Source organism: Nannobrachium achirus (assembly GCF_963921795.1).
Source record: "Nannobrachium achirus genome assembly, chromosome: 8".
Taxonomy (NCBI): Eukaryota; Metazoa; Chordata; class Actinopteri; order Myctophiformes; family Myctophidae; genus Nannobrachium; species Nannobrachium achirus.
In genome coordinates this window covers 60,910,274-60,923,367 of record NC_137817.1, presented here as the reverse complement: position 1 = coordinate 60,923,367, position 13,094 = coordinate 60,910,274, and the positions used below count along the sequence as shown (strand labels likewise).

The 13,094-nt window shown below is 42.3% G+C and overlaps 1 protein-coding gene across 1 annotated transcript; it reads left to right on the top strand.

The window, feature by feature from the left end:
- Positions 1-8,392: 8,392 nt before the first annotated feature.
- Positions 8,393-9,550, top strand: LOC308290262 (kelch domain-containing protein 3-like; the record flags this gene model as incomplete). Its single annotated transcript, XM_080732048.1, has 1 exon — positions 8,393-9,550. The coding sequence occupies one exon, from the start codon at positions 8,393-8,395 to the stop codon at positions 9,548-9,550; it is 1,158 nt and encodes a 385-aa protein (XP_080588174.1).
- Positions 9,551-13,094: the final 3,544 nt, after the last annotated feature.

Below are 13,094 nucleotides of genomic sequence, written 5' to 3'. Positions count from 1 at the left end.
GAGTTGGAAGAGAACAGGAGAATATGTTATTGGCTTATTTTAAACACAAGTTAAAATTTAGGCCTTGCTCTTTTATTCAGAGTATATTGGTAACAAACAATCTGACTCAGATATCCCTGTTGTGTTCTTAATCCCATGTCATATTTTAGACCAGTGGTTCTCAAACTTTTTACGCCAAGTACCATCTCATAAAATATGTGTCTCTCCAAGTTAAAATATAGGTACGTAGACCCACCCCATATACGCACAGGCTCAGGTGGCCAATTGGCTTTGAATTCATGAAGATTCATTTCTAAGCCAATAATGGATGACCTGGTTATGAAACAGATTTATCTATCTGTGAACTTTCCATGCAAACTGATGATATTCCTAATGTGAGCCTATTTCAATCAATTGCTTGGTCAGAAGTATTACCTGTAGTATAATATAAATATTTAGTACCACCAAAAGGGTTGCCCACATGTACCACAGTTTGAGAACCACTGTTTTAGATTATCTAACATTATGGGTATAGTAATTAGGGCAATGCAACACTCATCCTATGTAAGTGTAAAAAATAGGTTTGTACGGTTAGACAAATCTTAACTATTTCCCTGGGACCCTCCTTATAAACCCTAAGGACTACGTATGGCTAGTGCAGGGTTAAAGAATACTTTATCTTTTTGGGTATCATATTTTTCCAGTGGGACAATTCTCTTCGCAGACTGTGTTATGCCTTGAACGGTTTAAAACCATCCCAATATATATAGTTATGGCCATACTAACTATAGAGTATTTTAAATAGGGTTCCAATCTACAGAACGCTTTTTTCCATAAACACTTTTTCAAACTATCATGGTTTCAAAAACTACATGTTCTTTAAACAATATTTCCTGAGTTATAAGTAAATGTCCTATTTATATATTTCCTGAGTTATAAGTAAATGTCCTATCTATATAAATGTCCTATCTAATATGGTTTTGGTTAGGACCATATTTATCCTTTGTCCCTTTAAGTAGACATTTAGACTATTGAGTTGTATTTTTTTTCCCATATGGAAGCCAAGCCACTAATCATTTTCAATGAATCCTTCCTTATAGGTACTCACCAATTTACTACGGCCTCACCATCGTTCCCCCCTGTCACGTTCGCACCCCACTGAGAGAGGAAGCACTACAAACACCCCACGGGAAAAAAAACATAGTGATTAGTCCGTTCAAAGTGTTCACACAATGTCCCCTTCATGTTCCTTAGGAAAGTTCTGTGTTCTGTGTGCCCCCCACAGAGTCAAAGCCATGCTTCTGGCTTAAGTAGTGTTTTGGGATTCTTGCAGTCCCAAAATGTCCTTTGAGTAACCTTCTCAGTGTCATGTTGTCCCCTGTCCAACACGTGTCCTCCAGATGCAGAACCAGTCTTTCTTGATTCTCAGACTGTCAACGTGATTGTGTTTGTTTACCCTCTCCCAGTATAGCTCTAAGCGACAGGTGAACCTCTGATGGACATGCAGTAAGCGGAGCAAAGGATTCCTCATGTCTATGTGTTGAAGACGTGGCTTTTCCCCTTATGATAAAACAACACAACTTCACAATATTTTTGCTACGATTATCCACATTATTACGGTATTTAATTATAACTTCAATGATAGTAATTAAGTGGGAAATGTCAGGCAATTATATTTACACAGAATCTATGCCATGAACAGACAGTGTTCCCCCCAACAGCTGCTGTGAGATAATTGTCACACATGTATACTGTACTTTCTAGAGGTCTTGACTCTTGCATATTTTATAGTAACGGTTCGGCACAGGCACTCATACTAACCCCCTTACAGTCAGTTTTCTAGATCTGACAACTGAACTATGCTGTCTTCATTAATAACAGGTACAAAAGTAGATGATATTTTTGTCTATTTGCACATGGGAAAACCCAAATATATTGGATAATTTTCACTTTACAATATTAACTGTAGGCCTACTTATCTGTCAGCTCACTTTTCTAGATACCTTTATATGTTACATCTCCACTCAAAAGCTAGTCATGTAAACAATCAGTTAGCTTACCTTTTCTCAAAGAAATTGTCATGTCCCTGCTTAGACCCAGAAATAAACTAGAAGCAGTGCTCCTTTGAACACTGGTCTTCCCCCCAAGCCGAAGTAGATGTGTGAAAATATACTGGCCGATCGGCAACTCATTTTTCTTTTAAATACAGTTAATAAAGGTTTTAGCCAACTATATTTATTTTGCACTACTGTTTATTTTTCACCCTTAGTCCTTGCCTGATCTGCAAAGATAACAGCCTGACAACAAGCTGACTACAGCCTATTTTAAATCAATGTTCATTAGTTTATATGGTCACTTCTAACTTGACATCATAACAGCTAAAATGCAAAGCTATAGTATATATTTTAGACAATCTTTTCTTCAGTTCTCTGGCCGAAATAAGTTACATTCTTCTTCCAAATGAGCGTACAAAGGCAAAATAGGCCCAAACATTGAACTAGCCATTCCACCCAGACTGACACGCATTCGAACGTCACCCTCACAGCAGGGGTCTTGCACCGCCCCTAGCTGTCACTACTTCAAAGTATGGCACCTGTTTCTTTACTTCTACCCAAGACAAAAAATAGCCTAATGACAATCACAGCCCCAGCTGTCTTTCAATGAACTATTAAACTCTTGAGAAACGTCCACTAACATGTCTGTGGTGTGGTCCTCACCCACCAATTACAGCACACCCACTTCGTCCAGATTCTTATTTCAACTTAATCTAACACTGGTAAATCATATCAACCAACCCATTACTCTATTGACATCCCATGACAGAAAGTATCTCCGCAGTGGGTTAATTCTTTTTTTTTCTTTTTTTTTTTTCTTTCTTTTTTTTTAGAGGTCAACCCAGACTCATCTGGTCCTCACATAAATATAAATACATCCCTTAACTTTTAAACATCACTGTTTACCAAACAATGGGATTACTCTGTCACAACTATAGCCTAGTTTCCAATCACTGCAGCTACAGTATACATTCACTATGTTCTACTTAAATATTAAGACAAAATTAAACCTTCATTAATCATTACAATCAATATATCCTCCAACATGCCTTGAAAACAGCTGATCTTACACTATTAACAGTGGTCTATTTTGTTACAGCCTTATAATATCCTACTCTCACCAGGTCTGTCATAACGAGCTCAATGTCCCTGGGTTTTTGAGTCAAATCAAATAATGTCTATTTAATTGTGCCGAGGTTTCCTTTGCTGTATGATTATGCAAGCGTTGACGCACGAGAACAATCGTCTCCTCAATGTAGGCCTATACGCTTCTTCGTATGGCCGGTGCGGTACGCTTCTAAAATAGCCAGCAAAGGAACCCGTGCCTGCTGTGACCCTGTATCTCATTTAAAAATAGCAGACCTACAAGCTCACAGCGCAGCGCATTTCACCGTGCTGTCAGCTTGTAGCTCTGACAAGGTCCGTGAAGTGAGCAGAAAGAACATTTCCGATCTGGGAGCCGGCAGAAATAAGCCAGGCTCCAAGAGCTTCAAACCTAACGTGCAGTACATAATGTATTATTATAGCCGGCTTTTAGGGGTACTCTTATTCTGAAGAGACCAGCGCCGGAAACTTCATTCTGCTAACGCTATTTCTGCTCATTTCACATAGGCGCTCTGTCAACCCCCACCACGCGTAACTGTTGTACGGCGAAAATAGAACGCAACCGAAGCAGGCAGCTCAGCTGCCGTGTCAGACAGACTCACAAGAGTTTGACAGGTCTAGACTAATTATAATAGGGGTTTTGTTGTAGCTCTAACACTTTAGACAAATAATAATGTGTAATTTGAAGTCTATAGGCTTACATTATAGCCTAAAATCACCGGAAAGCCGTTTTTCCCAGCCGACCATGATGGTCGGGGATTCTTTATTACCAGTCAAACTGAAACTCCAGCATTCCCTCCAAACAGTTTCTTCATTTCAGATATATTGATCGCTTGACCACGACTGACTATTTATATAAGGTAACAGACTCTCCCGTTGCCTGGTATTTTTTACACTAGCATCAGTTATTTGATATAGGCCAAAAATGTATTTCCTTACATTTTACATAGGCCTACTCACATTCACACCCCCAGCAGCTCGAGTCTTACGCTTTCCACAAAATATTTAAGGTGGCAAAACCCATATACGGTCTACCCAATGTCCTAATGACATAAGACCTTCTTATTCTCCAGGCCATTTTTACCCCAGACAGAGAAAAGAAAACATAATAGCCTACCGATTCCTATTTTGGTTCTGGTTTCAACTACCCACTTCTAGTTGATTATCATAAAAGCATAATTACTATCATTACCATGTCATATTTCACGTCTGGTTACGTATTATTACGTCCTCTAACGTCTCGTCTCCCACGAAGAGTTACCCGCCCACGTGCGGCGTCCTAGAGAATATTTCGTCATGCAATATTCTATACCGAGATGATTATTGCCGAAAGGCGATTCCCCAATCGATAATCATTTCCTCGGTTTCCAACAGGTACTGTACTTTAACAGAAACAACCCACGATCAAGTGGAGCTATGTATTAGCTTTCACCCCGAATTACACGGGTAGGCTACTGTACGTTTAAACAGTAGGCCTATTCTTCCGAGATACGGTAGAAACCTTCTATACATGCAAGGCATCTCTCTATTAAATTTTGTTCATGCAAGTATGACAGCCGCACACATGTCGTGGCCTGTCCTGGGTACATGCAATTACCATGACCACGTCTGGCCTTTTAAAATATTGTATATCACGACACTTCTCACCCCGATTTCATTCGAACGGTAGCCTCTGCCAGTCAGCCGCTCTCTGTCTCTCATCACGTAATAGCCAGTGTGTCCTGTACAAAGAAAGAGGAAAGCTGACGGACAGATTATACCGTCCCACCAGAGTCGCCAACTGTTATGGAATTCTTTAAGCATCATACTATTTGAATAGTAATATAAATAAACTGAATTTCCAGAAGGTGAAAGTGCAATGAGTACAATATTTATTTAACAATATATTAACACAAGAGCTCTTTGAGACACACGCATGCTTAACTGTGCCTCCCGTTTCCCAGGCATGGTCCCATTATATACACTGACAGGAATACAGGAATAGCAGAAGGAGTAAATCAGAGACATCCATATAAGGCTTCAGTCAGGAACAGTTAGATGACAAGACACGACATTCTGGTGGCAGGTGAGGGAGTGACTCATTCCACAGTTGGTCTACAGCCTAGAATATAAACTCGTCTGGTTACTTTAGAAACAAATTAGTAGTTACATTTATTTAGACATCTATCACACCCCCTTTGTATTCAAGATGCTATTCACTACGATACTCTGACAGCCTATAGCTATTTCTGTTCATGATATAAATATGTCATTAACATTAACATTAATTAGACCATTAATCATACATGTTTAGAAGCTTAGTATAAACCTTTCCCCAACTGTGAAATAGGTCCACACACACAAAGCACTGATGACCTCCTGTGTGTGTGTGTGTGTGTGTGTGTGTGTGTGTGTGTGTGTGTGTGTGTGTGTGTGTGTGTGTGTGTGTGTGTGTGTGTGTGTGTGTGATTAGCTTAAAATGACAAATTAAACATTGGCCAAATTGTCCAATATTAGAGTCAGAAATTGTGAAAATAGCTGATACGCCTCGCAACAATAGAACCGTGTTATACAAAATGTAATGACTCAACTCTTAGTGCTCGTCAGGGTGGGGGGTCCCTAGTTAAAATATGATTATTTTGGGGTCACGGCCTGAAAAGGTTGAGGACCACTGTCCTATTTCACCATGTTCCCTCTGTTTGTGTCCATGCCGACGTCGGAAGGTGAACTGATGGAGGAGGAGAGCATAGGGAAGTGAAAGAGCGGAGCAACAGTGAGAGAACATCTAATTACCGTGATGAGCTCATGATGCAGGGAGCGTCCTGTGAATCCTAAACACACAGCCTGAGAGAGACGGAGAGGAGAGGAAGGAGCGAGGGATGCTGAGGGGGAGCGGTGAAGAGAAACACAGTCATCAATGGAGGAGGAGATGGAGATGTAGGGTGAGAAGGGGATGGATAGAGCAAGAAGAGGAATAGACCATATTCACACCACGGCCATCTTGGATCACATGACTTCCTGGGATAGCAGTCTGCATTACAAACCATTGTGAACAATGGAGCGATGGTCCCAAAATATAAGTTCTATTCAACCAATTTCTTTTCACCAAATGGGCAGATGACAACATCAACATCCCCAAAAGGATAAAATAGAAGGGTCCATCCACAATATTCATGGTAGTTACGTTGCAACCTTACTGTGTACAAAGACTTGCTATCTGTGCAGTGCTTGCTCCACTATCATATTAACTATTTGTTGTTAGATTGTTTCTGATTAATATGCAAAAATCACGATACAGTAATATTAACTAAATGATGGCAGAGCAAGCACTAGTCTGCATACTGTAACACGTATTTGTACACAGTATAAGGTTGCAACCTAACTACCATGAATATTGTGGATATAGCCTACCCTTCTATTTAATCATTTTGGGGATGCTGATGTTGTCATCTGCCCATTTGTCAATTTGGTAAAAAGAAATTGGTTGAATAGAACTCATATTTTGGGACCATCGCTCCATTGTTCACAATGGTTTGTAATGCAGGCTGCTATCCCAGGAAGTCATGTGATCCAAGATGGCCGCGGTGTGAATATTGTCTATGGAGATGAAGAGGGGTGGCATGAAGAAGGCTGTCAGTGTCGGGGGAGCTAAAATGTTAGCCTGGCCTGCCAGCCTCATACTGTGCATTCACTCACTCGTTCCTTCCCTCAATATGAGTCTGGACTTTGGGCTATATAGGAAGCTTGAAAAGTGGGCGGGAGTACTTGCCTTGACAGACAGACTCCTCTAACCAATCAGCATAGCAAAACATCTGACGTCACAGTGCAGCCAGTCGGAAGAACGGCAAACAAATGCGTCTTTTTGGCCGATGAACTTTTCGCTTGTTGTGCCGACAGCAGTTGAAACACAGTAACTGATTGGCCCGATAATTTTCTGATTTTTCAGACAGACCTGATACTGGGGAAGGAATGAGTGACTGAGCACAGTATCAGGGCTGGCTTGCCAGGCTAGTCTGGGGGGAGGAGGGAAAGAGGAGAGGATGGAGAGAGGACTCAGAGGAGGGACAGCGTAGTGCGAGTAGGAGAGAGCGAGTATAGGAGAGAGCAAGTAGGAGAGAGGGGGAAGGAGAGCAGGAAGGAATGGGAGGTAACATTGTCAATTCAATCAATTACTCCCACACAGCCCAGCTATTAGTGTCCCCTACCAGGCGACATAAAGTGCTAACAAGGAACAGGTGTGTGTGTGCGTGCGTGCGTGCCTGCCTACCTGCCTGCGTGCGTGCGTGCGTGCGTGCGTGCGTGTGCAAGAGAAAGAGAGTATAATTGACATAAAACCATGGCATTACTTCATCGAGCAAAGGGAACTATTGTTGTTGCTTAATGTAATAAGCATGCTTTAAAGAGTTTTTAGATCATTAGTATCCATCAAGGCTGTATGTTCTGCAGAACTCCTGTCTTATTCCTCTTTTATATGTTGCCTAATTATCACATTTCTCATAGCAGTAATGTTTAAAAGTCTGTATCTAATCTACAATACAGGTTCAGGTCAGGTTCGGTTTTTATTCTTAGCCACATTAAAGCAGCACTATATCACTTTGTAACAACTATATAGCATTATTTCCCCAAAAAATTATAAAGTTACATGTTTAAGCAATGACAATCATCTTTCCATACATGATATAGACTCAGGGGGGTCCCTGACCCTGATTGAGGCTTGACTGTAGTACTATGATAGGGGAGGAAAATGACACAATGAAAACCGACAGTCAAAGCGAGAACTGGCCATCACAGCGTGTCCTCGCCGGACATGTTTGCAGAGACTCATGGGTAATGAAGTCAAAGACGTTGGCTGCCATGTTATTTGTGTCCAAAGTGACCACTTTAAATCATATACTAATGACGTGTTGTATAATGACGTGTTGTTGATTTTATTGGTGGTCTAATATTCTGAAATGAATTATGACACTTGCGCAATCGGTATTCTATTACATTTGTCGTACTGGGAGCTGATAGTATAGCACATTGTAACAGGGATAGACTCCCTTGTTTTCATCTGATACTGACAATATGGCTCTCTGACCAACGTATGTACTTAATTAGGGAAGATGAACAGGCATCTGTTTGGCCAACCCAACGAATTCCCATCAGCTTTGCATATTGGCCAAGCATCGCGTGACATTTGAGCCACTGTAACAATATAAGTGGAAACACTCTGAATAGGGCTATTCTTTCACACATCGAGCCACTTTGATCCGAGCTTCCACTTCACTGGTGAAATGTTGCATTGGACGGTCTATCTCAAAGGACCAAAGAAAACCCTTCATGCTGCTGTGGCAGTGCAGAACAAGGTGTACTGCTTCGGAGGGTACTGTACCGGGGAGACCTACGAGTGCAACATAGGGGAGATTGATGTTCACGTCTTCAACACAGTGTCTTTGCGCTGGATGAAGTTGCTCCCAGGGACAACTGAAACCGAAAAACGTCCCCTCGAAGTTCCCTCCAGGCGCGTGTGCCACACAGCTGTGCTGATAGACCATATGATCTACATCTGGGGTGGAATAGTGAACATTGAGACAGAGGAGACAGAGAACGAGATTATTACCATCAGGGGAATCAAGTGCAACGTGCTTTATGGATTTGATGTCAACACCCACAGATGGTTCAGGCCCAAGGTTTCTGAGACTGTTCCACAGGCGAGGTGTGGCCACTCGGCTTGCGCTTTGGGGAAGGTCATGTACATCTTTGGAGGATTCAACATTAAGACCGGGCGCACAAATGACATCCACACACTGGACACCACCACAATGGTCTGGTCTTTAATTAACACCAGAGGCACTTCTACACCTGTTTCGGATTGTCACTCTGCCACCATCATCGGGGCAAAGATGTTTGTATTTGGGGGCCGAGGGACGGACGAGGACGAGAGCCGTTTCAACAACGTCAGAGTGTTTGACACAGAGATCAACTGCTGGCTGAGCACTCCTTCTGCACAGTTGCTTCCAGAAGTGCGCAGGGGTCATTCCGTCTTTGCCTACAATGGAGAGCTGTACATATTTGGTGGCGACAACTTTCCTCAGGAAAAGACCTTCAAGGATCAGTGGAAATTCAGTCCGGTGACCTTCTCCTGGAAGAAGGTTGAGCCCAAGGGGAAAATTCCATGTTCACATATCTCTAGGATGTGCTGTTGCATGGTGGGAGATCGTATCGTCCTCTTTGGAGGATACACGCCTGAAGACCTGTACATCTTAGACTTAAGTCCTAGTCTGAAGACGCTGAGCAAGCTAGCAGTCATACAGTATGGTCTGGAGCTGTCGGGACTCCCACATGACATCAAGTGGGAACTGGCAATCATGTCTAGGCCAACCGCAACGGACGAACCTGACACCTGCAGAGAACAAGTTCCAGACAATGGAACAGAACACGGAAAGAATTGAGAGATTGCCTTCCTTTAAAACTCTCCCTTCATTGAGATGGACAAGATGGATAAGCACAGGAATGTGCTCAGTGATACCCAACAGGAACTAAAGCAGAACCAGACATGAGAATGGAGAACTCAACTACCAAACGAACGGCACCAGGCTGGCTGCAAAGAAGATATCTAAGAATAGAAACTTTTAGGCCCAGTTGATCTCCATCGGGAATGTAGAAACAGATCCTTTGGGCAAAGGAACAGACAGAGGACTCCAGGAAATAAGAACTGGGAGTTGGAGGGTATCATGAGTGCAAAGGTGGAGACCTTTGTGTTTTTTGTTTTGTTTATCTTTTTTTGAGCGGTGGAAACCGCTCCTATAAGTGGCTGTGCGTGAGTCTGTAGCCTTTTTCCTCAGCGTTTTGTCATAGTAAAATGTGTGTGCGTAGCATCATGTTTGTCTAGTGATGTCATATGTCGTATGTCTGTAGCCTTTTTCCTCAGCGTTTTGCCATAGCAAAATGTGTGATGTGTCCGTAGCTGTGCGTGTTTCCGTAGCTTTTTTCCTCAGCGTTTTGCCATAGTAAAATGTGTGTGCGTAGCATCATGTTTGTCTAGTGATGTCATATGTCGTATGTCTGTAGCCTTTTTCCTCAGCGTTTTGCCATAGCAAAATGTGTGTGTGTAGCATAGCCCACACCCGAGACTTAAATCCTCGTCTGAAGATGTTATGCAAGCACGACCACCGCTCACTTCACATTGGGTGTGATTTTTGAGCGGTGCAAACCGCTCCTATGAACCGCTTTTTTACCAAAATGATGATGTCACTAATGATGATGACATGAGTTAGCTAGACCAATGAAACACTTCGATTCTGTTGATTTGTCCATGATGTCATAGGCACAGAGGCACCCGATTGGTTCACCCTGATTTAGAACGTGTTTAGGCCGCAGAAAATACATCATAAAAAATTATGTCATAGGCACAGAGGTACCTGATTGGTTCACCCTTTAGGCCGGAGAAAATAAACATGGTGTCCAATCAAATGCTTACTTGATTATGAATTGACCAAACTGAACAGACCAATGAATCTGAATTTCAAAATGTTATTAAATGAATATCACACATAAGCAGAGAAAATAACCACACTTTTAGACAGACTGTGGATAATTTCACAGGTTAGAAATGATAGGCAACTAATACAAGTTTAAAATACAAATAAACAGCTTTTGAAAAAAAATTATGATGTCACTAATGATGATGACATAGACCAAAAGCTCCAAGGCTCAATGGTCACCTTGTCCTAATGGCTGGTTTGTGTCTTCTGAATCTTCTGGGAGTATTCTGGGTCTCTCCGACATTGAATGGCTTAATAATTATTAATTATATCAATTGTCCTCTTAGGTCTTGGTCTTGGCCTTAAGCTCTAGAGGCAAATAAGGTCAAATCTGTAGCTCTACTTATTTTGGAAAAGATAAGTATCCACACGCTTCCCCTCTGTTCCAAGGCTACATACACCATGGTCACCTTGTCCTTTGGTTTCCTCTCCCAGTAACTACCCCCACAGACAGATCCACTATGGGTAAACAGGACACCCCCACATAGAGTGCCTGATTAATTGTGGACCACGGGTGTCTCGGTCCTAACACTTGTCTATTGCTGTCCCTTTGTTTTGACTGGATCTTATGTTAGGTTTACTATATACCATCTATTGTGATGTAGACATCATGCACATGATTGAATATAATTGGTTTATATTGATGATGTATATTGTGAATGTTAACCTAGTGATTGTGAATGCTAACTTGTCGATGCTGATAAATGCTGACTTGGTGATTGTGAATACTAAACTGCTAGTGTTGAATTTGGCTAATTCATGGTTAGAACAGCTAGCTTTTGATTGATCATGGCCACACACACACACACACACACACACACACACACACACACACACACACACACACACACACACACACACACACACACACACACACACACATATATATTAACCACATTTATATACCAGTAAGACTCCCTAATCGGGAGATAAGCGACCGTAGGTGGCTTATCTCCACAAATAGGGCAAAAATTAGTTTTTCCCAAATCTTCCTGATCCATGTTGATGACATGAGTGTAGACATGCTGTGTAGTGATATTCGTGATTTTAGGGCAAAAACTGTAGGAGCAGTGTCCAAAAATGTGTTTTAAAAATCGGCCTGAAGGTGGCGCTAGAATAGGGCCATGTGAGAAATGAGGGGTGGGGTCTCCGCGTTGCCTTGGCGGACGAATAGGTACCGGCCCCGGCTCTCCCGGACGCTCCTAGCCCCAGTTACGGCATTTTATGTGCGCTGCAGTGGCAGGGGGTCCTCCACTGGGGGCGCCACCACTTTTGCATCCGTTCTGGAGCACCAGGAGTCGGTGGTCCCCGGGAATTCCCCGTGAGCAGCCCCGTTGGGGTGGTCATTTGGTCATTTTTGCACATTTGGTCATTTTTTACATCTGGGGGTCCCCCAGGGACCTGGGGGTCCCTGGGGCTCCGGGGGTCCTTGGAGGTTGTAGTTTGGCAGGCAAGGAGTGTGTGTGTAAAATCTGGCATGGATCGGGTCAACGGGTGCGGAGATATGAGCAGGGCAAAAGTGTGACGGACTCACTGACTCACTGACTCACTGACTGACTCACAGACAGCCTGTGGAGGTTTTGGTAGTAAATGCGACCTACGGTCGCAATAATAAAGATATTATTTAATGTCTTCAATTTAAAAGGGAAAAGCATTTATGATTGCCAGACCCATGAAATGGGTAGGCCTACATAAGCAAATGTCGGTCTGTCTGTCTGTCCTGGTTTTCTATATAAAGGGTATATATGATGATGACATGATGATGATATGCCTATAAAAGGCATGATGTCATAAATGATGATGACAGACAGGGGGTCTGGCACAACCAGGTTGACCTGGTCTAGTTATTTAAAGAAAAGGCTTGAAAATCGAAGTCCACAATATATCATACTCCCTAAATATTCTTGCACCGCTCACTTCGCACGGGTACGATTTTTTAGATACAAATCGCCAGTTATGTTTTAAAGGGCCTATCGGTACACAAGCAAATTCACTTGCACTTTGACTCAAAACAAAAAGGTTGCTCTACTATACATGAAATCCTATATGTCCTCAAGGGTGGACAGTGAGTGAAACATGACATTCAGATTTCATTGGCTAAGAGAAGGCCACAAAGGTAACACCTGGATTTGACTGGCCAGTTATGCATGCCGGTGTCTTGCATCAACACTAGCAGCTCAGAAGTATATCAGAAGATCAAAATGCTGATCTCACATGTGTGTATTATGCCGTTTCATGTGTGTTATGCAGTTTCTACGCATATTATAAGTATTTTAATAAAAACCACACCAAGTGTGAAGTGAGCAGTGCTATTTATGAGTTAATTTCATTAAGCGTCCCGCGAAGCTTGGCCAATGTGACCCTGGGCTTACAAACAGACACCAATTGACCAATCACAGTCCGGACAAACAAAGCCAGATCAAAAATCTAACGCAAAAACAGATAGGCCTAC